At 36.2% G+C, this 21,259-nt stretch overlaps 1 protein-coding gene across 1 annotated transcript in view; it reads left to right on the plus strand.

Annotated features, from left to right (window-relative positions):
• Window positions 1-21,259, plus strand: part of camsap2a (calmodulin regulated spectrin-associated protein family, member 2a) — a 45,098-nt gene that overhangs the window by 6,768 nt on the left and 17,071 nt on the right. The window contains exons 2-4 of the mRNA XM_056236824.1: window positions 5,749-6,008; window positions 19,178-19,339; window positions 19,990-20,073. Of these exons, the coding sequence (XP_056092799.1) occupies window positions 5,749-6,008; window positions 19,178-19,339; window positions 19,990-20,073 (506 nt within the window). The remainder of the gene's footprint in view (window positions 1-5,748; window positions 6,009-19,177; window positions 19,340-19,989; window positions 20,074-21,259) is intronic.

A 21,259-nucleotide genomic window follows, 5' to 3' on the forward strand; every position in this document is an offset into this window, starting at 1 on the left:
ATTTAATAGTGTCATCAGTATTAGTAGCCTATCAGTGACCTTCTTTCATAGCACTTATACCAAACACCAAACATAACACCAAAAATATTTTATGTCTTTGTTGTTTTGACATTAATTTACAGATTCAATGTGAAAATATATTTTTGATAACAAAGTGTAATATAAGATTAGGTGGGAATAATCATTGTATAATTATTTAGATAATCTTTTTATTGATTGACAGTATGTAATATTTGTATCAGATTTTCCTGGACCTACTGTGTATGTGTTTGATTTATTTTCAAATAAAAATGTCATATGAAAAATATTCAAATTTAATTTTGAAAAAAGGTGAAAAATTCAAATCTCGAAATCTGTCTTTTTAAAAATAATTGACTGTATGTGTACTTGCTGTATTTATGTACTTAAAAAGTTTTTTTTAAATCAGTTTTTACAATGTTTTTTACTAAATGAAAATATTTTTAACGATTAAATGCACCAAAAAAAAAAAAAATCATAAAAAAGCAATTTTTGCCTAAACATGTTTTTCTTAAAACAATTGAATTACATCAAAGACTGTGAATTGTGACGACGCAAATGAATCGTTGAATCTGATTCACTTTTGAACGACTTCACAGATGTAACCAAATGCAGCGGACTCGCAGAAATTAATTGCAAAGTGCATTAAAATCATTGGAATATTTACAATTTTGCTTAATTGTATATTGGCAGCTAAATCATTGTAAATATATCATGATTATTGGACGTATTGTTCAGAATATTTACACCTGTGCAGTTCGTCTCTCGCCTTCTGTGTTTCTCCATCTGTCTTTGATGAAGCTCGGAAGGAGCTCCTGGCTACATATGTATGGCAGGGGAATCGATATGTTGCCATGGCAACCGCGGTCCGGCTCCACACACTCATATTTTTGACTTGCATTGTCAACGCCTTGTGGCTCTGATACCATCAGTGAAATGTTTTATGATAAAGAGCCATTTTAAAACCTTTCGTGAATGATAGCTATTAAGTAACATTTAAGGTAGTTTCCATTCCATTTTTTTTCCACGTCTCAAATGAAGGCATTCATTTGGACAGACTGAGTGGTTCAAATCTTTTTTATCATTACCACAATCAGGTTCAATCATAAAATTGAAACCATGTGCAGGTAATAAGGATGTGTGTGGACTGACTCAAGCGTTCTCTCAAACTCTCACCCTTCTCCATAAATAGCTAAACATCTCGGTTCTCCATGGATACTGTGACCTCATTCGGATCTGTGAACCCATTTATTCTGTCAGCGTGTTAACTCATGATAATGATATTTTTGATATTGTAGCTGTGTGGTAGACACCGCTAGACCTCGCTTCCTTTAAGGGCTTTCTCCTTTTCCTCATCTTCCCGGGTGAGAGTAAATGAGACTTGCACCGAGGATCGGAAAACACCAAGCTGAGTTTTATCTATCTTTAGCTGTTCTGGAGATGAAAAGTACTTAGATCTTTGAAATTCAGAAAAAAAATCTCGCCGACTCAGCTGTCTGCTATGATATGAGTGCAAAAAGTAATATTAATAAATTTCAAATTGCATTTTGCAGTCAAAATGTAACATTTTGTGGCAGTAATTTCCAGAATTAGAACATGTCAAAACGAGCAAAATGCAGAAAGCTTATTTTTTTATATTACCAAAAACTTTTAAATAACATATCGTTAATTTTGAAATTATTACTTATTTTTTTGGTTTCAAAAATAAGAACAGTGCAAGTGGGCTACCGCTAATTCCATATTTTTATTTTTCACATCTTATTTTCTCATTCATGCATTTTATTACACAAATTTGTCAATAACTGAAAGTAGTTAAATTGCGAATAATGACATTTTGTCGATTTTGCCTTTTCCACAAACGTGGAATTGCGAAAAACTGGTGGGACTGATTAATATGATGAATATTATGTATTTAGATTTAAATACCAATGCTGATAAGCTGATAATTATTTTTGTTATAGCCGATAATACAATTTTGTACTATTTTGTCTGATTAAATATAACAAGTAAACCACTAAAAACTTAAATCAATCTTTTTAAATGCTGCATGTGAATTTTGTACCTTATTTTCTCATTCATACATGTTACTTTATACAAATTTGTCAATAACTTTAAGTAGTACTGTGCTGTTTGCAATTATTTTGCAGTCAAGTGGTATATATTGGTTGGTTTTTGTGTTTCGCTATCGCGGAACCGTGGAAAACTGGAGGGACTGGTTAATATGATGAATATCATGTACTATTTAGGTTTAAATACCAATGCCGATAAGCCGATAATTATGTATTTAAGTTATGGACGAAAAAACAATAAATAGCTGTTACAATTCTATACTATTGTCTAAATAAATAATAAACTAAAATCAATCTTTCTAAATGCTACTAGTGAATTTAGGCATCACAGCATTGTAATGTACAGTATGAAAAAGCAGGTGTGACATCATTTTGAACAAAATCAGGCAAAAAACGAAGTTCGTTTGGAGTTCTTCAGGAGCTCGAAACAGCTTGCTCCGGCTAGTAAACACCTTTGTACTGTCATTCACCCTTCATAACGCATATGATAAACTGTAGTTTGGCTTCCGCTATTGTCCCAGCAGAATTAAAAACGGCTGCTGTGACCCCCATTCGGACTTGAATGGACAATTACAGACCGATATCAAATTTAACATTTTTAAGCAAAATCCTTGAAAAGGTTGTTGCTTCGCAATTGCGATCATATTTGGATGTAAATGGTCTTTTTGAACCTTTTCAGTCAGGTTTTCGCCCATCACACATCACTGAAACTGCTCTTCTGCGTGTGGTTAACGACATTCTTTTGTCCATGGATTCAGGGTTGATAAACATCTTGATGCTCCTCGATCTAAGCACTGCTTTTGACACAGTCTGCCATGAATGACTTATTTCTCGGCTTTCTGATATCGGCATCACTGGTTCAGCTCTCATTTCCTATATCAGCGACAGAAAGTATTATATCAGCATACAAGGTCATAGTTCTGCCACTGCTTCACTCACACAGGGTGTTCCTCAAGGTTCAGTTCTTGGTCCACTATTGTTCATCATCTACATCCACTTGGTAACATCATACACAGGCATGGACTTCAATTCCACTGCTATGCTGATGAATGATTACATTCAAATTTATCTCACCACCAGCTCTGATAGGCCATCCCTGCCTGACTCACTCACTGCATGTATCAGGGACATCAAGCACTGGATGCTAGATTATTCCAATGCTTTATTTCTTGGTCTGCCCACAAAACTTATTGCAAGACTACAGTATGTTCAAAACTCAGCAGCAAGAGTTCTCACCTCCGCCAGGCGTTCTGCTCACATTACTCCTCTGCTTCATGAGCTTCACTGGCTACCCGTGGCATCACGTATTCACTTTAAGGTATTGCTTCGTTCGTTTAACCTCTTAACCTTCTCCAGAGCGTCGGCGCACTGAAGCGTTTTTTTTTTTATTTAGTTCAAATATACTATCAGATTTAATGTTATACCTTGACAAACTATACATCATTAAAAAGATATAAGACTCAAGATTCAGTATTTGACCACTATTGTATTCTGAGAAACTTATAGTGACAGTTATGTCTTAATTTGTGTCAGGAGTTATGAAATGAAAAAAATGAGTCGATACCTTTAATATGAATTATGAGCGTCAGCTGGTCCATTCATAAAAAACACTCCGTGCTGTCGTCATGACAGCGATTCACAAAACAACGTCCCTGAGGGCTTTTAGCTCAACAATGTGCAGATGTGGAGAAATATTGATATATTCTCATAGATTCACATCATATTTCTATAGACAGGAATAATATTTATTGAATTTATACCCAAATGCGTCGATGTAATCATAATGATCGCTTCTTACTGAGATGTGCTGTGCTTTCCATTCATACCAATAGCATGGGGGCGCTATTATGTCCAATAAAAGTCCATATATGGATCATGAAGAAGACCCATAGTCATGTGACATTCCAGGACGTCACTGAGTGATACAGAAAGTACAGAGATCGCTATAACATGCAGATAAAGATGTTTTGAAGACAATAAACATGATTGCAATGATATTTGAGTTACCTGTGTTCTTCAAGCCATGCCAGGTATTTCATAATAATAGATTATATTTATAATGTAATGCTAATCGACATAGATTTCATCATCGTTCAGAACACTAAATAATACATTTTCTGTCTGATTTTTTTTTTATCTGAAGCCAAGTTAGATCACAGAAGATTATTTAAAACACTAGACTTGCGTTATATAGTGAGTTTGGAGCGCAAACATAGTTTTAATCTCATAAATGGTCGTGTATTGATGGTGTGCTAAGCTAACATGCTAGCGAGCCCAGGCGCACCTGCCACGAGCAGTTATTGTTTTATGATTTTTTTCTCAATAGGAATGCTTACTGAAATGTTTCAGTGCATTTGATACCAGTTTCAAATATTTAGTGAGAACTTTGATAAAAGAAATTAGGGTTTGAAACCCTATGAATAGCTTGTAAATAGCCAGTCGTTAGTAGCTATAATGCAGACAAAAGAAATGCATATTTAGAGCCATAATAACCAGTCTGGAGAGGTGTAGATGTGTGCAGGGGAGACTGAGACTGAATGGGGCACCACAAAACAATAGAGACAATAGACTGAATGGATGACTCAGAAGATGACTAAACATCAGTTTGCTAATAGAGTCTAATCAAAATAAAGTAATTTGACATGATCTTGAAAAACATTTAACTAAATACAGAGCTTTATACTTATCATTTTCAGATTTTAAATATAAAATGGTCAGACATGTGGCTTTAGCTGCAGTGCATTTCTAGATTGCTCCAGGGCCAACTTCAATTTTATTTTCATGAAGATGTTTCATAAAAATAAATTTCTAATAACTTTACAAAACTTTGAAGCTATTTAAAATTGTTTTTTTCATTATGACAATAATTAATTCTACATTTACAATAAACAACCAGGTGTCAGCTTTCAAATGAGATCATACTTGTGCTTTTAGTGCAAAGGGTTCATGAACTGTATCTGTTTTAGTTTGGGTATGTCATTTCTGGGGATTTTTCAAAAGTGGGCTTGAAGCTTAACAGGTTAAGGCATTAAACGGTCTTGCACCCCCATATTTGTCTGATCTACTTTAAACCTACCGCCCTGCACGGTCTCTCAGATCAGCTGAACTTGGTTTATTGTCCATCCCTCGTTTCAGGTTGTCTACAGTAGGTGGAAGGCCATTTAGTGTTAATGCTCCAAAATTATGGAATTCACTCCTTACACTTCGAAATATCTCATCTGTGGCTACATTCAAGACCCAGTTAAAAACATATCTATTTAACATGTATTTCGTTTATTGTGACTGTATGTATCCCTTATGTAATGTGTGTGTGTGTAAATGTATTGTAATGTAAACACAATGTAAAGCGACCTTGAGCTACGGAAAGGCGCTATATAAATAAAACCTCTTCTTCTTCTTCATTGGTCAATGGTGATTTTGTAATGGGTAGGTGTGGCTCTGAGGCGCCGCATTCCTTGACATGGAATATATACATATTTACATATTCATCTAAACGCCACTCTCATCTGTGTCGGGATATTTGCTAACGGTATACCACTGGTCACGTATTTCGAACTTATTTTTACCCCTAAGTGAAGAAGGAAAAGAACTTCGCTGTGAGTATATCAGGACCTTTAGATGGCAGCAATGTAACGGCAACTGTTGTTCTGTCATCCTGCAGACAGTGTTCCAGAAGACCTGAAAGAGCCCTTCTACAGGGACCAGTATGAGCAGGAGCACCTGAAGCCTCCAGTGGCCGATCTGCTGCTGTCGGCTGAGCTGTACTGTCGAGCAGGGAGTCTGATTCTGAAGAGCGACGCCGTCAAACCTCTGCTGGGTCATGACGCCGTCATCCAGGCTCTGGCTCAGAAGGGCCTGTACGTCACCGACCAGGAGAGACTGGTGACCGAGAGAGACCTGCAAAAGAAACCCATCCAGATGGTGAGAGAACCCTTTTACACATGTTTCTTTGGGTTATTAGTGCCAGTATTAGACTCAGAGGTGTCGGTAAAGGACCAAATCTCAGTTTCTTAACTGAATTTTGGCTTTTCAACTTATTTCCCTGAAGTTAAACCCTAGATTATGTTGGAGCTTTGGCGCGGCAATTGGTGCTATTGTAGGTTACGTGGATTTGAGTCTTTGAGCCCCCTTTTTTGAGGATTTCTCCCCCCAACCTACATTATTTGTTATTCTGTGTTAAGCAGAAATACTACTAGAGATGCGCTGATATTAAAATTATGCCCGATACGATAAACCAATTGATTATTTACTGATAAATAACCGATATTAAAATGAATTATATGCAATTTTGTCTATATAAATAAAAAGTAAAACGGTAAAAAACTGCAATCAAATCATTTTGAATGCAACAAATGAATTTTGCCATCACAAGATTATTATACAGTATGAAAATGAATATTCATTTTGTAATAAATAGTGTTTCAAAAACACTCCTAAACGTTTAAGCCAGTGTTATTTTTATTATTATTTATATACTATTATAATATTTATTAATATTTTGAGTTGGCTTTTATTTTTATATTTTCAGTTTTCATTTTAGTTCATTTTGTTCTGTGCCATCTTTATTCGTTTTTTTGTTGTTGTTTCTATTTAGCTTTGATTTGTGTTTTAGTTTTAGTATTTTTAGTAGTTCAACAAACTTTTAGTTCAGTTACTTGCCAAGGCGACATTTCAAATTTTTGTTTATTTAAAAAAATGTCAGTACAGTACTTTTTTCATCTAGTATTTATTATTTATTTTATTTCAGCATTATTTATAAAAATGAAATGTTTAAGTTAACGACGACAGCACTTTAAGTGAGCGATAGATGACAACAAAGGTGTTCTAAATTTCGCCCACTATTCAATATGGTACAGATATATCTTGCCTCCCTAGGAAGTGCGTCACATTACTGAAGTAAAATGTGTTGTTTCGTACTTTCGTGTTGTCTTTAAACCAAAAGCAGCTTTTGAAAGGCCCAGAATGTGCATTGGATAGACAACTTATAATTCGCTCTCTGTTTTATGTTTTTTATCTTGTCAATGTGTTTAATTAAAGACGTATTTCGGGCTCATAGCATCTGCTTTAAAGATATAAAGAGTGCTGTTGTTGTGTGAGTGACTTCCTGTTGATATTTAATTACCGCGCCGCTGTTTGCTGTGCCTCTGGCTTCCTCAGCCTCAACGGAGCACATATCATCGCAAACAATCTCTTCGCTGCGTGAATAACGATTTTGCATAGTGCCAATAATGATACTTGTTACAATATTCTGTGCTCCCCGTGACAAATTGATTATTTTTATTATATTAAATGATCACATTGCTCGGCTGGTAGTTATTTCTCTACAATTTAGAGTACCAGAGCTATTGTTGCTGCATGTAGCCGAACGCATAGCTGCGCTCATTGATTCAGGCCTGTATGGCTTGATCTCTTCTACAGACCAATGAACGTTTCAGCACCTTGAACTCAGAGGCCACAAATCCTCATTAGCGTCAGAAAGCCGTCCATCTGTCTGCTGTTCTACACCAGCTCTGCTACAGTAAGCTGCCTGACTACGAGATCTGTCAGTCTTCCCGTGCTCAACTTTAACCTGTTTAGCCTCGCGCTGTGGGTTGTTTGGCTATGGCTTTGTGGCGGCCCCATTTTGAGAAAATGCTGCTGTCATTACATCATTGTGTAGAAATGTTTTATGCTTCCGTTGGGTTATTATTGCCAGAATTAGACTCACTGAGGTGTCGTAAAGGACCCATATCTCAGTTTCTTAGCTGTATTTTGGCTTTTCAACTAATATCCCTTAAGTTAACCCTAGATTATGTTGGAGCTTTGGCGCGGCGATTGGTGCTAATTTAGGTAATGTGGGTTTGAGTCTGGCTTGTGAATTTGATAAAAATAGCAACACAAAAACCTGCATCACTGAAATTATGGATTGTATTGGCCTATTAGTGTTTATTAGTCTATTAGTCAGTCTGCCAGCATTTAGGGCTCTATGATTTCCGCAATGTGGAAAATGCGGACAGAATCTCGGAATCCAGTCCTAAAAACTGAATTTACTGTATAACACGGAATTTGTCCATTTTTTTTTTTTATAAATAAATCAAAAGCAGGTCAGTACACTTAAAAAAAATCTCGATATAGACTAGTGTCTGTGAATATTAAACCGCAAAAAGACTATTTGAATATGAACCCTGGATGTTCTGCGTGTCTCTGAATGGCACAGATGCGCGGTTTCATTTACCACACATACACTAAATTAAAGCACGCGTGACGCTCGCAGTGTTTTTTCAGCCTCTGCCCTCTCACTGTATGAGGACATGAATGCATGAACTTCATCTCCAGAGCTGCTCTGAGAGTCACTTCATGTCACTTCTCTCATGACTCTTCATGATTTCATGCATTTTACAGTTTTATTTGAGAAAAACTATCGTCATATCATTAACACACAGAAATCCAAAGGTCTACATGGCAACATGTCAAAATAAAAGTCCGGTTTAACTTTAAGAAATTGTGACAGAAACAGGGCTCCATACTGTGACTAAAACGGTCCAAAAATATTAATTTGCGAGTGATTTTTTTTGCTGAGATCGCCACTGTTAATAAAATAAGACGGCACGCAGCAAAGTTGCCAGTTGCGAGCGCCAAAATAAACACGGGAACAGCAAGGATCAGCATTCCGCGGCAGAAACGCATGTCAAACCAAAAATTTTCAAAGCCCTCATCTCATGGAGACGTGTCAATGAATGAACATGCAAGTACTGTAAAAGTGCAGAAAGGAAGTGGATAAACTACTACAGATTTCAGCTGTGTGGACTGTGGACACAAACTAATCGTTAACAATTCTCGTTTTTAATTGTTACTGAAGTGGATTCGTATTCTCAATATCTTTTCAATATTACTGGTTATCAACATTACTTTAATATACTGATATATTTATTCACTAAAAATGCTACATTTAGAGACAGTTTACTTGGCTTACTGTATCTCCTCTGTTCTTTTGGGATGAAGGTGATAGGACACTGCTTTGGTTTTGATGACAGAGTCCTGCTGTTTTGCAGAAACCACACACATTAATAAGGTTTGACTGCACCAACTGAACGACTGCGGCGGTTTACCATCAATAATTCAGCGTGGCTTCTATTTTGGATGTGAGAGGCAAATCCTGTCAGAGTTTTGTGAGGTGATCAGAGTTTCATCTGCTTGTGCATTGAAATGTTCTTGAAAGTAAAAGTGCTTTGGCATAAACTTTATTTTATTTAAATCCACTTGTAAGGATTTCAAGTTTTAGTTCACCCAAAACTTTTAATTCTGTCATTAATTTCTCACCCTCATGTCGTTCCAAACCCATAAGGCTTTCGTTCATCTTCTTCATCTTCCCATTTTTAAATAAATGGGAGTGTGTTCTGTCCCTCCTTAGACAGCTACACAACTACCACTTAGACGCTTCAAAAAGATCAAAAAGAGATCGTAAAGCTAATCCATATGAATCGAGCGGTTTAGTCCAAATTTTCTAAAGAGACTCGATTGCTTTATATGATGAACAGATTGAATTTAGGCTTTTATTAATATATAAACATTCATCAACGCACACATCAGTTATGATAAACGGAAGCTCAAGCATGCTTGCTTGACGTGCGATAAAAAAAGAGTATCATTCTCATGTTACGCAGCACGTTTGAGCTTCCGCAAGAACCAATGAGGTTTGTTCTCACGTGTCAAGTACCGTTGAGGTTCTGTTTATGCTGATCAATGTTTATGCTGATAAATTTTTAAATGTGAATAAAAGCCTAAATTCAATCTGTTCAACATATAATGCAATTGATCAATTAATTTGGATTAGTTTTACAATCTCTTTAAGAACTTTTGAAGCACCAAAGTGGTAGTTGTGTAGACTGTCAATGGAGGGACAAAAATCTTTCAGAAGTAAAAACATGTTCATTTGTGTTCCCGAAGATGAACGAAAGTCTTACGGGTGAGTAATTAATGACAGAATTTTTTTTTTTTTTGTGGTGAACTAACCCTTTAAAACAGTCATGATTTAGTTTTACGTGAACATTTTTCATCTTCTCTCTGACCTTTCTATTTGAACAGCATTTTTGCTACTGTACCTTTAAGACTTTTTAAGACATTTAATATATGTAAATGACCTCTGTCGTCATTGGACGGTGATAGGTGTGTTTATAGCTCTAACATTGTAAGTGTGACATTCTTAGTTTGCACATGAGCTGGATGGACTGTGTAAGAAGTTTTGGAAATCTAACTCTTGCTTTAGTTTTAAAAATGTAAGGCAAATCTTGTATGGGAAAATGTCTTTACTGCTTTCTCCCTCTCTGTCTCTCTCTCTCTAGTCTCTACTGAAGAATCGTATTTGCTACTGCAGCTGCCGCCCACCCACACACAACCCCACATTCATTCTACATTATAGACTCGCTCAAAAATACATGCATACGCACACATATGCAGCTCACACTCTCACCCACATAGTCACGCCACAGTGAAAAAAATTGAGAAAAAAATGTCATAATAGTCATTGTGTTAAGGGTTTAATGTAGTTTTACGGCGCACATAGATCTGATACAACATGTAGATTTTTATTATAATATATATGCATTTTAATTGTATATTTAATTTCTATACAATATTATAAGTTATATTAAAGATATAAATAAAGTATATGCATATATTTATTATCTAATATATACAATTATTTAAATTATATTAATTATATACAATATTATTTATAATAAATATATATGTCTGACATTGTGAAATATGAAAAAGTATTTTGAAACATGAACAGCATTGTTTTGTTTAATTATATTTTTAATTGATATATTTTATGAATAAATAAAATATATTTATTTTATTATTTTATATATATATATAATGTTTTGTAGTGTATATAGCATATGTATGCATTTTAAAAATAAATGTTAATTTTATATTTAATTAAAATTTCTACTATATATTTATATTTAATGAATATTTTATATATATTGTAAAACAATGTAATCACACTTCCTCTGTTAACAAACCCATATCCTCATATATGATGTTGTTGTGTAATGAGACTGTATACAAACTGCTCACCTGCATCGTTACTCTGAGAATGAATTGTGCTTAATTAAGACTAATGAATGTTTTGACAAGTGTAAATTATAACACCAGAGATGCAAGAATCCAGCCTCTTAATGACATGATGCTATATCTAGCCCTGGCAGACAATGAGAGAGAGTCACATTTAGTGCTGTGGGCTCCTCAGCGATGGATGTTATTTACTTACATGCACAGTAGTAGGCAACTGATGATGTGACAGTGCTGAGAACATTTTTTTTTTTTCATTTTCTGAGGAAATATGCTTGGCCGTTATACAAAAAATGAACAGCGATGCAGCGACTACCTTTTGAGTCCTTTAGTTTTCATCCAGCCATTTGAGCTGTCCAATAACATATTTTATATGTAGTTTACATACATATGCATGCATGAACCCAAACTAAAGGTATTGCATTTGAGACGTAGACTTCTGCATAATTCACAAACCAGCGCAGTCTGCACACTTGACCTACTTCATGGCTCTCTGCATCAGTGCTTGTTGATCATGAATGGAGGCAGTACTTTTTGTTATTAGGTTCTTGGAAGTATTTACATTTAATTCAAGTATTTTGTGTGATAATTGCTACTTTACTGTTGCAGGCTCCCAGGGCGCACATGGTGATTGGGTATTTCCTGGTTTTCCGTTTTTTGAGATTTTTCCTATAATTAAGGGAATTTCTTCAGAAGATTATTCTGATTTATTGGGGAAATGTACATTTAATTCTTCTGTCATTTTAAATATTACATGTGGATGCTTGATGGTGAGTAAATAATAGGGATGTTCCGATAAGGATTTGTACAGTCGATCGATACGACTACCGATTTCTTGTCATCATGATCCGCTGATACAGATCCCGATCATTCAAGCTTTATATAAGCTTTATATGAAATATCATGTTATGTTGTGTGTGGGCTTGTTTGAATTGAGACAACCTGTTCTAAATAAACACGTGTGATATACTATGGTTTATAAATGTTTTTGCAAAGTTACAAAGAAGAATGAGGCGCAATTGCCTAATACTGTTTGCATGCACGTCGTTGGCGACTTTTTACGGTTTTACGTCATGAAATTGCGATTGGTTCGTGACATCGGGCAAATTTAGTGACTACTGATCAAGTCATAGAATGTGATTATCGGCTGAGACTGGTCTGTGGCCGATCGATTGGAGCGTCCCGAGTAAATGATGCCTAATTAAAATTTTTGGGTGAACTATTCTTTTACTTTTTATGTTATTAGGTTCTTGTTAGTATTTAAATTTGATTTGAGAACATTCTGTGCCATAGTTGTTACTTTACTGTCGCAGGCTCCCAGGGCGCACATGGTGATTGGGTATTTCCTGGTTTTCTGCTTTTTGAGATTTTTCCTATAATTAAGGGGATTTCTTCAAAAGATAATTGTGATATACTGGGGACATGTACATTTAATTATTCTGTAATTTTAACTATTATGTTGAATAGTTAGTCTGAATGGGGTGGTGATGGCCCAGTGGATAAGACACATGCCTATGGTGTGAGAGACCCGGGTTCGAATTCACTGTGAGACACCAATGTGTCCAGAGGCGTGCGACCTCTGACATATATAGCAATTGTAAGTCGCTTTGGATAAAAGCATCAGCTAAATGAATAAATGTAAATGTATTATATTTGGATGCTTGTTGGTGAGTAAATGAAAGGGATGGTGCCCCAGTCAGGATTTTTACAGTCGACACATCTACCGATTTCCTACCATTATAAATGGCTGATATCGGTATCAGCATGATGACAAGAAGTCACATAAAGTAGTCTAGTCATCAGTAGTCGCATTGACTGTAAAAATCCTGATCGGAGCATCCGTATCATTTTTACTGTACTGACAAAGGCTCCCAGGGCACGCATGGTGATTGGGTGTTTTCTGCTTTCCCGCTTTTTGAGATTCTTCTCAAATTCTATCTAACTGTGAAGTCATGGCACTATACTTTTCAATACTTCCAGCTCCAGTTTATTCTCATATGACTAGCCAGAGTTCTTCAACTCCTTTTTGTCGATATTCCCATATTAATCCTCATTCAACAGCCAGACAAACTTGACAATCAAATCCTAGCGGCGCTGCATCATCACAAACAGTCACGGTCAGTTTGAATGCTGTAGCTCTGCACGCCGGCCTGACGCTTTCCCGTCTCCACTGTTCACACATGCTCTGTTGCCATAGCAATGCCATGTAAAGGCGGGAGGCAAGGTGGATCCATTAGTGCAAAGTGCAATTTAAATCCAAAAAGCCAAGGTAAAAGTAATCTTCAAATTGAGGATTAGAAGGCAAGGTTGCACAAAGCTATATCAGCATTATTCAGGCCTTTTGCTTAGCTCATGTCTTTCTTGACTGGCTGCTATGATGTTTTTCTCTTCAAAAATCAGACTCAGCAGATCAAATATACCTCGACATGACAGGAAATCACTTTCTCTTATCTTAAATATTAAATGCTTACAATATTTGATGTGCCTTTTGGTTTCGCTCAGATGAGAGCGTCTAGGCAGGTGTTTCACCAATAGGTCCACTCGAAAGGAAGAAATGTGGTTGTGTGCCTTTGATTTAGTTCTCTGGCTGTCTTGGAGTGGTGAGGGAGCCCCAGAGGAGCATGTTTTCAGCCCGACTCCAACAAAAGCCTGTTTACATAGAGCCGTTTCTAACGTTTCAGTGCTGTTTTTTAGCGGCCACGGCTGGTATGTCTCATCAGCATTGTCCAGCCTTAAATTTAGGACAAAGACGAGTTCGTTTCCTTCTTAAAGGAAGGAAATCTTAAAGAAAATGTAGATTTAATTTTTCTATTATCTTCAGCATTGTAGGCCAAAGATTGGTTTATTCAGTATATTAAAGCTAATATTTTGCTAGTAAAATAAAGATAGTATATTAAAGCTAATAAGGAATATTTAGTATATTAAAGCTAATATTTTGATATTATTCCCAAAATAAGGAGCCTGACACAGTGTATGTGTATGTTGTGTATGTGTGTTAATCAGTGTATGTGTATGTGTTAATCAGTGTATGTAGTGTATGGCATATCAGTGTATAGTCTATTACATATTTAATAGTTTTTCTTAATTACCCACAATTCTGAAGCAAACAAATATTTAATGCATTATTTGACCAAAAAATTAAAATTATGTCGTTTCCTCACCTAGATGTCGGGCTGCACAATTTGTAGAAACATTTTAATTTAGATTTTCGTTTTAATATTTTTTTTTTTTAGATTTGCTGTGATTGTTTGTAGGGCTGCACAATTTGGTTAAAAATGTGATTTATATATCAATATGGCTATGAAATAAGAAAAATTAGAATTAAAATGATTAGGGATGCACGATATATCGGCCACTATATTGGTATCAGCGGATATATGATCAGTTTTAATGTTATCGTTATCGTTAAGTCTGCAATATAGGCTACATAAAATTGTAATAAAAATGTTTATACAAATTTGGATTTAGATTTATCGGCCAGTATATCGGTTATCGGCTTTCTAATATAAAGAATTATAGGTATCAGACAAAATATTCATATCGGTGCATCCCTAAGAATTTATTTATAGTCATATTGATATAATAAGAACATTTGTGGTCAAATATGCATATATATATACAGTGTGTGTGTGTGTGTGTGTGTGTTTTTTTCCTATTAAATAGTTCCCTTGAGTTTCATTAATTGCATCACGATGTTGGTTTCATTTCCATCAATCATGCAGCCCTACCCATATGTTGGTATTTTTGTGTGCATTCGTGATGCCGTGCAGAGCAGTGACTGCTGGGAGTAGAAACAATGGGCAGTGCTTTATGAGAAATTCATTACAGGACAGTTTCTTCTTTCTAAAAGGACAGATAAATATGAAGATGTTGCTTTTGTGGACACACGGGTTTTGCATTATATAACAGCCTAATTTTCTATTTGTGGGCTGTTTGTTTTAGATCTTCAACGGGAACATGATTATAAATGCATGATTTGAAAATACTTTTTTTTAGGAAGTTATTAGTACAGAAGAAAACACTTCATGGGTAATTTTTACTTCAGACATGTTTGGTGCTCACATAAGAAACACAGGTTCAAATCCAACCTGCAACGTCTGTCGATCTCATTCCCTATCTTGCTGTCATCATAAAAAAGCCCCAAAATTAATAAACCATTGAGCTATTGATTTGAAGCTATTATGAACAGACTTTTTCTCAAGCCAGAAGATCAAATCATTACACACAATCTGACCATTAACACCCATTCAAACTGAACAATTTTTAATCAGTAAAAGGATTTATAAATGTAATCCGCTTAAACGAGAAGCCCAGCTCTTATGCAACAGACCGTCCTCGTGTTTTTTCCTGCGATGAGACGTGGGAGTGTCACAGCTCATGCGGAGAGGAAATCAGACCCACTCAAGTGAGAAAAATTGCTGACTGAACAGCATAACTCAGTGTCACTGAGGTCCATCAGAGTGAATCTTTCCATCTAACCGCATTCATACTCATCTGATGTGACAGAAAAGCTGCGCTGTGGCATTGAGAACTACCTGTTCAGCTGAACGAGCGCTCAGATTTACAGAGAAAGCCCTGAACGTTTCCCAGGCAGCAAAAACAGCAGTGCTTAGAAGTGTAAGTTATAACATCTGCATTAAGAGTATTCTACATATACAACGAGAAATATGCTGTAAATGAAATAATGATAAATGTGCTGTGAATTTTTGCTTACTATATATACACACACACACACAAATATTTTTTTATTATTTTAATTGTACGGGGTTTTTTGTTGCTTTTTTGTGTTAAAGGAACACTCCGACTTTTTGGGACTTTAGCCTTTTCACCTTATCCCCCAGAGTTAGATAAGTCCATACATACCTTTTTCATCTCCGTGCGTGCTATAAGTCTGTTTGACGCACCCACCGCTAGCCTACCTAAGCACAAAGACTGGATGTAAATGGTTGCAGCTAGCATACTAATCCAAATAAGTGACAAAATAACGGAAACATTTTCCTCTTTACATGTTGTGATTTGTATAGTCACAGAGTGGACAAAAAACAAAGTCACATGAGACACAGACATATTTTAACCGTATAAATACTGGGAACTATATTCTCTGAAGGCGAAGCACTGCTACTTGGGCGGAGTGATAACCGCAGCACCTGAGACGCGCTCTCTGCTCCTCACCACGGCTCGTCTCAGGTGCTGCGGTTATCACTCCGCCCAAGTAGCAGTGCTTCGCCTTCAGAGAATATAGTTCCCAGTATTTATACGTTATTTTGTCACTTATTTGGATTAGTATGCTAGCTGCAACCATTTACATCCAGTCTTTGTGCTAAGCTAGGCTAGCGGTGGGTGCGTCAAACAGACTTATAGCACGCACGGAGATGAAAAAGGTATGTATGGACTTATCTAACTCTGGGGGATAAGGTGAATAGGCTAAAGTCCCAAAAAGTCGGAGTGTTCCTTTAAATAAATCAAAAATAATTTTATATAAAATAATGACAATTAAATAAACAACCTTGTATCAGGCATTAAGGAACGCTTAGCAAGCTAACAAATTAACAATGATGGTTTATTGTTTTAAAAACATCAGTCAGTCAGTCAGCTGGAACTACAGTCACGTGAACACTGTTTATTAGATGTGCTCAACTCTTCTTGCAATGTTTTCTGATTCACTGTTTACCCACCAGTCCTTTCACTGAGGGTTGCTTTCACTGAAACAAAATCAATATCCTCCTAGAGTGTCTTGTCTCTCTGTGAACACAAGGCTTTTAACAAGACAGCCACATTTTAATTTGTGGTCTAGATGGGGGGGGTTCATTTTTCATTTGCTTGTTGTACCCAGAGGACATGGTGACCGTGATGGAGATGATCCGTTGTTTTGCTTAATTGTTTATTGTAAATGGATAAATTGAGGGCAATGTCGATAGTGTTATTAGACACTGTGAGTAAGCACTCTTATCTTTACATCTTTATGTTACCGGTTCTCGCAAGTTGATGAGGACTAAATCTACAGCACTAAACAGAGAGTATGTCCAATTACCAAGAAAATGATTTTTATGAACCAGTTCATTTTAGTGAATCAAAAACATACACCGCCACCAGTGTAGCCCAATTCCTGAATGAATGACTCGTAAGGCGTGGTCACTCACATTAAAGGGTTAGTTCGCCCATTTAAGACATGAAGTTGTATGCAATCCTTACCAGCACTATAGTGCATACACACTGACCCACTCTGTTGTCACCTCCCTGGTCAGAGTTCTGGCCGCTGGAAGTTTTTCAATAAAGTACTCCCGGTTATTTTCCGGGGCCACAAAACTGTGCGTTTTTACGTGAAAAAAATATTTGCATTTCAAAGCTTGATTCATTTACCACACAAAAAACACGCCGGTCAAAATTCATACCTCAGTTTTAATCGGCACTATTTTCTATCCAAATTTCTATCAATCCGCGCTGCTGTCAACGTCAACAGTGCGCACGTTCCGATCAGGCTACTCTGCGGGAGCTAAAATATCCAGAATAAAGGATTTTCGTGTGTGTAGTGCTCACTTCAGCGAAGACGATTACATCCCCAACCAAGGAGGAAAAGGAAAATTAAAGAGTTTTGCTGTACCAGTACCACGGGTAAGCTCTATTTACTGCTACTAACTTTATGATCCCATGTCTAAACTGTACGGTAAACAAGCTGATGTTTAGACTCCATTATAAAACACGTGAAAAGATGTCTAATATAAAAACTGTATAGCCTATAGGGATATTGGTACAATTTGCTGAGAAAACTATTTGATTGAACACACACACAATTGAGTTTTTTTGTTGCAATCAATAACATTGTCGTTGTGCTAAAATTACTTTCATCATCTGATCTGTCTGGGATTGTGCTAAAATTGGTTTCATCATCAGAAGTTTCGCAGTCAGACATGTTGTCAGCGAGTCGCGCTATCAACAGCTGATCGGAACGTGCGCACTGTTGACGTTTACAGCAGCGCGGATTGATAGAAATGGATAGAAAATAGTGCCGATTAAAACTGAGGTATGAATTTTGAATTTTTTTCACGTAAAAACGCACAGTTTTGTGGCCCCGGAAAATAACCAGGAGTACTTTATTGAAAAACTTCCAGCGGCCAGAACTCTGACCAGGGAGGTGAGAACAGAGTGGGTCAGTGTGTATGCACTATAGTGCTGGTAAGGATTGCATACAACTTCATGTCTTAAATGGGCGAACTAACCCTTTAACCATTGTTTCCAAAAATAAAAAATCCAGTCATTTCTATAGGAATCCACACGATCTGGAATTTTCCGTGACAGCGAAAGATTTCTCCATGTAGATTTCTAGTTGGGTTGAAGAGTTGCTTCACATGGACTATCTGCGCTGACCGACAGGAAGCTGCTTGGTTTGAAAGTGACTTCTGTGTGAGCCGTGCTCTTACATCACTATCAATAGACAATGGACCTTTTTTGTCACAAAATGTTGCCGAAATGTTGTTAATGTGACGCACCTTTATGAGCTGGTACCTTAAAGTGAATCATAAACCTACAGCACAACAAGTTTAGTTTCAATCAAGATCGAATGACTCTTATGTGTTGGTTCATTTAAGCGAATTAAAAACATACAACTCAGTGTAAGTCCGCTTCCCAAACCAATGTCCCTAATGTGAATCAAGCCATACAGCTTACTCATTAAATACCACTAAGTATTTAAATCATTCGATTCTTTAGAATCTACATCCCTATTTTTTTTTTTCAATGGAGGTCACACCTGTCATTTTCACTCGTCATGTACAGGATATTATATTAATAATGTTGAGAAAGGATGGGCCCCCAAGAAAGAGCAGGAGCGACTGTCCTATCTCAGGGAAGATTATCTCTAATTGGGTCGAGCAACAGGGGACGGATGCTGCCGTTTCCAGGGCAACAAACTCCAGAGAGGAATGACTAGCTGCCAACCGAGAGAGGGACAATTGTCAGTATGTATATTCGGGAGAATGGGCCTGTGTCAGCAATTTAACAGTTTTAAACAATCTTTTATTAATTTTCGTTCACAGAGCGCCCACTTGGCCATGATTGACACGCTGATGATGGCATACACCGTGGAGACGGTGAGCGTGGAGAAGGTGATGGCGTGCATGCAGCAATACTCCACCGACTACCCAGACGGAGATGTGCCCTATGACACAGAGGATGCGGTCACCAGCTGGATGAATAAGGTCTTAATGTCCTACATTTATCTGTAACTGTGCCTGATCATCATCTTAAACAAACCTTTAAAACAGTCAGAGTATTGTTGCATTTGAAGACTGGCACACTGGATATTTCCTCATTGGCACGTATCATTTCTGAGGGCATTTCGACTTATGTTTACATTCCCTTGCAGGCCAGCTGTACAGGCAGCCTAAATCAAGACATTACCTCAAATGTACACACACATGCTAAACAGACCATGAGCAAACCATGAGAGACTGCAAGGCAATTTCTCTTCCTTTTGTTGTTGACTTATGTTGCCATAAACAATACAACATTTGAATATATACAACAAATCTACAAAAATATCTCCATTTAATAATGCAATTATTAAACAATTACCCCAAATTATTGTTTACATTTTAATGATATCATTAATAATATAATATAATATGATATATTATAATATAATTTAGGGATTCCTAAACTTTTTTGTCAGCTGAACACCTTTATAATACACATACATATTAACTTGAAGTACCCTGAGATTTTAAGTTAATATTTAAATAATATAACAATAATTTATTTTCCGTTGTTTGTTTTGAAAAAAAAAAATTGTGGTGACTTGTATATAAACTAATATATAGAAGCTCAAAAACTTTTGCTCATTTTCAAGGTGAACGAATACTTGAAGGAAATCGTAAGTCAGGAGCAAAGGAGGATGGAGGCGCAGAACGCAGAGCCTGTTGAGAATCCAAAGGTAAGTGTGCACTTCCTGTTCTAGCTGAAAACCAGCGATGATTCATGTCACTTTCATCTGTAGGAGGAAAATGCAAAAAAAAGTGCTAGAGGTAAGATGGATTTTTGTCATAATGAGCACTTGTACATCTCCGAAATCTTCTTAGAACAACGTTCTGCCAACATGCCAGTGAAATCTTTTTTTTTATGCCTCAAAACTTTGGTTCCAAACTCCAAAAAGAGTTTGGTTCCAAAACGCAACAAATCCATTTAGATTAATTTGAGTAAAAATGTGTTTTCTTTACCAAGAAAGTGGAAAGATGAAAACCACTATTTTCTGTTTCAAACTTTCACATAGCATTTGTAGGTCATAATAAAAAAAAAAATTAAAATCCAGGTTTTGATTTTCAAAGATTTATTATAAAAACGGATTATTTTTTTCCCCAAAATGCAATAAATCCATTTTTTTTTTTAATTCAAAATGCAATTAATCCATTGAATCAATATAAAAGTTTTTTTTTTCATATTGAAACTGTTGAAAATACACAACAACGTAAGTTTATTAGTATAATATTTTTATTAAGAACTGTAAAGAAGATTGAAAACATTTTTCCTCCTCCCGAGTGCCTCATCTTCTTAATCTCCTCATGTAAATGATTCGATTTCGATGCCTTACGTTTGTTACCCACCGCAGAAACAACCACAGGTTCATCAATGACGTCAAAAATTATTCATTTTTTTTGTTTGTTTGTTAATCGAAAAGTACAAAATAGATAAGAAAAACTAGGAAGCCGGGTGTATTTAAGGCGCTGCCGTTACTGTTTACATTGCGTGGAATGGTGCGTTGTGATTGGTTGAAAGCGGATATATCGCATTCTGCAGAGAAGGGAGACTGGCGTTTGTCGCGGTTTGGAAAGAAAGGGAGAAAACATGACAGAATAACACGGCGGATATCGCATTTTACTTAAAATTAAACATTGACTTTTCAATACCAACCAGATACAATACTGATTTTTGCAGTAACTAATTTTTTTTTAAAAATGGCGTTTATCGCGTTTTGGAACCAAACTCTTCAGATTATTCTAAAATTCATGTATTCTGATACACTTGAATACGGTACTGTACAATACAACGTTGGAATACAATGTTGCTTCGCAATATTGAACATAAAAAGACTCCAAATGATTTGTGTATACTCATTACCTAAA

Source organism: Rhinichthys klamathensis, unplaced genomic scaffold (genome assembly GCF_029890125.1).
Source record: "Rhinichthys klamathensis goyatoka isolate OS25496 unplaced genomic scaffold, OSU_Roscu_1.1 h1tg000467l_1, whole genome shotgun sequence".
Classification (NCBI taxonomy): Eukaryota; Metazoa; Chordata; class Actinopteri; order Cypriniformes; family Leuciscidae; genus Rhinichthys; species Rhinichthys klamathensis.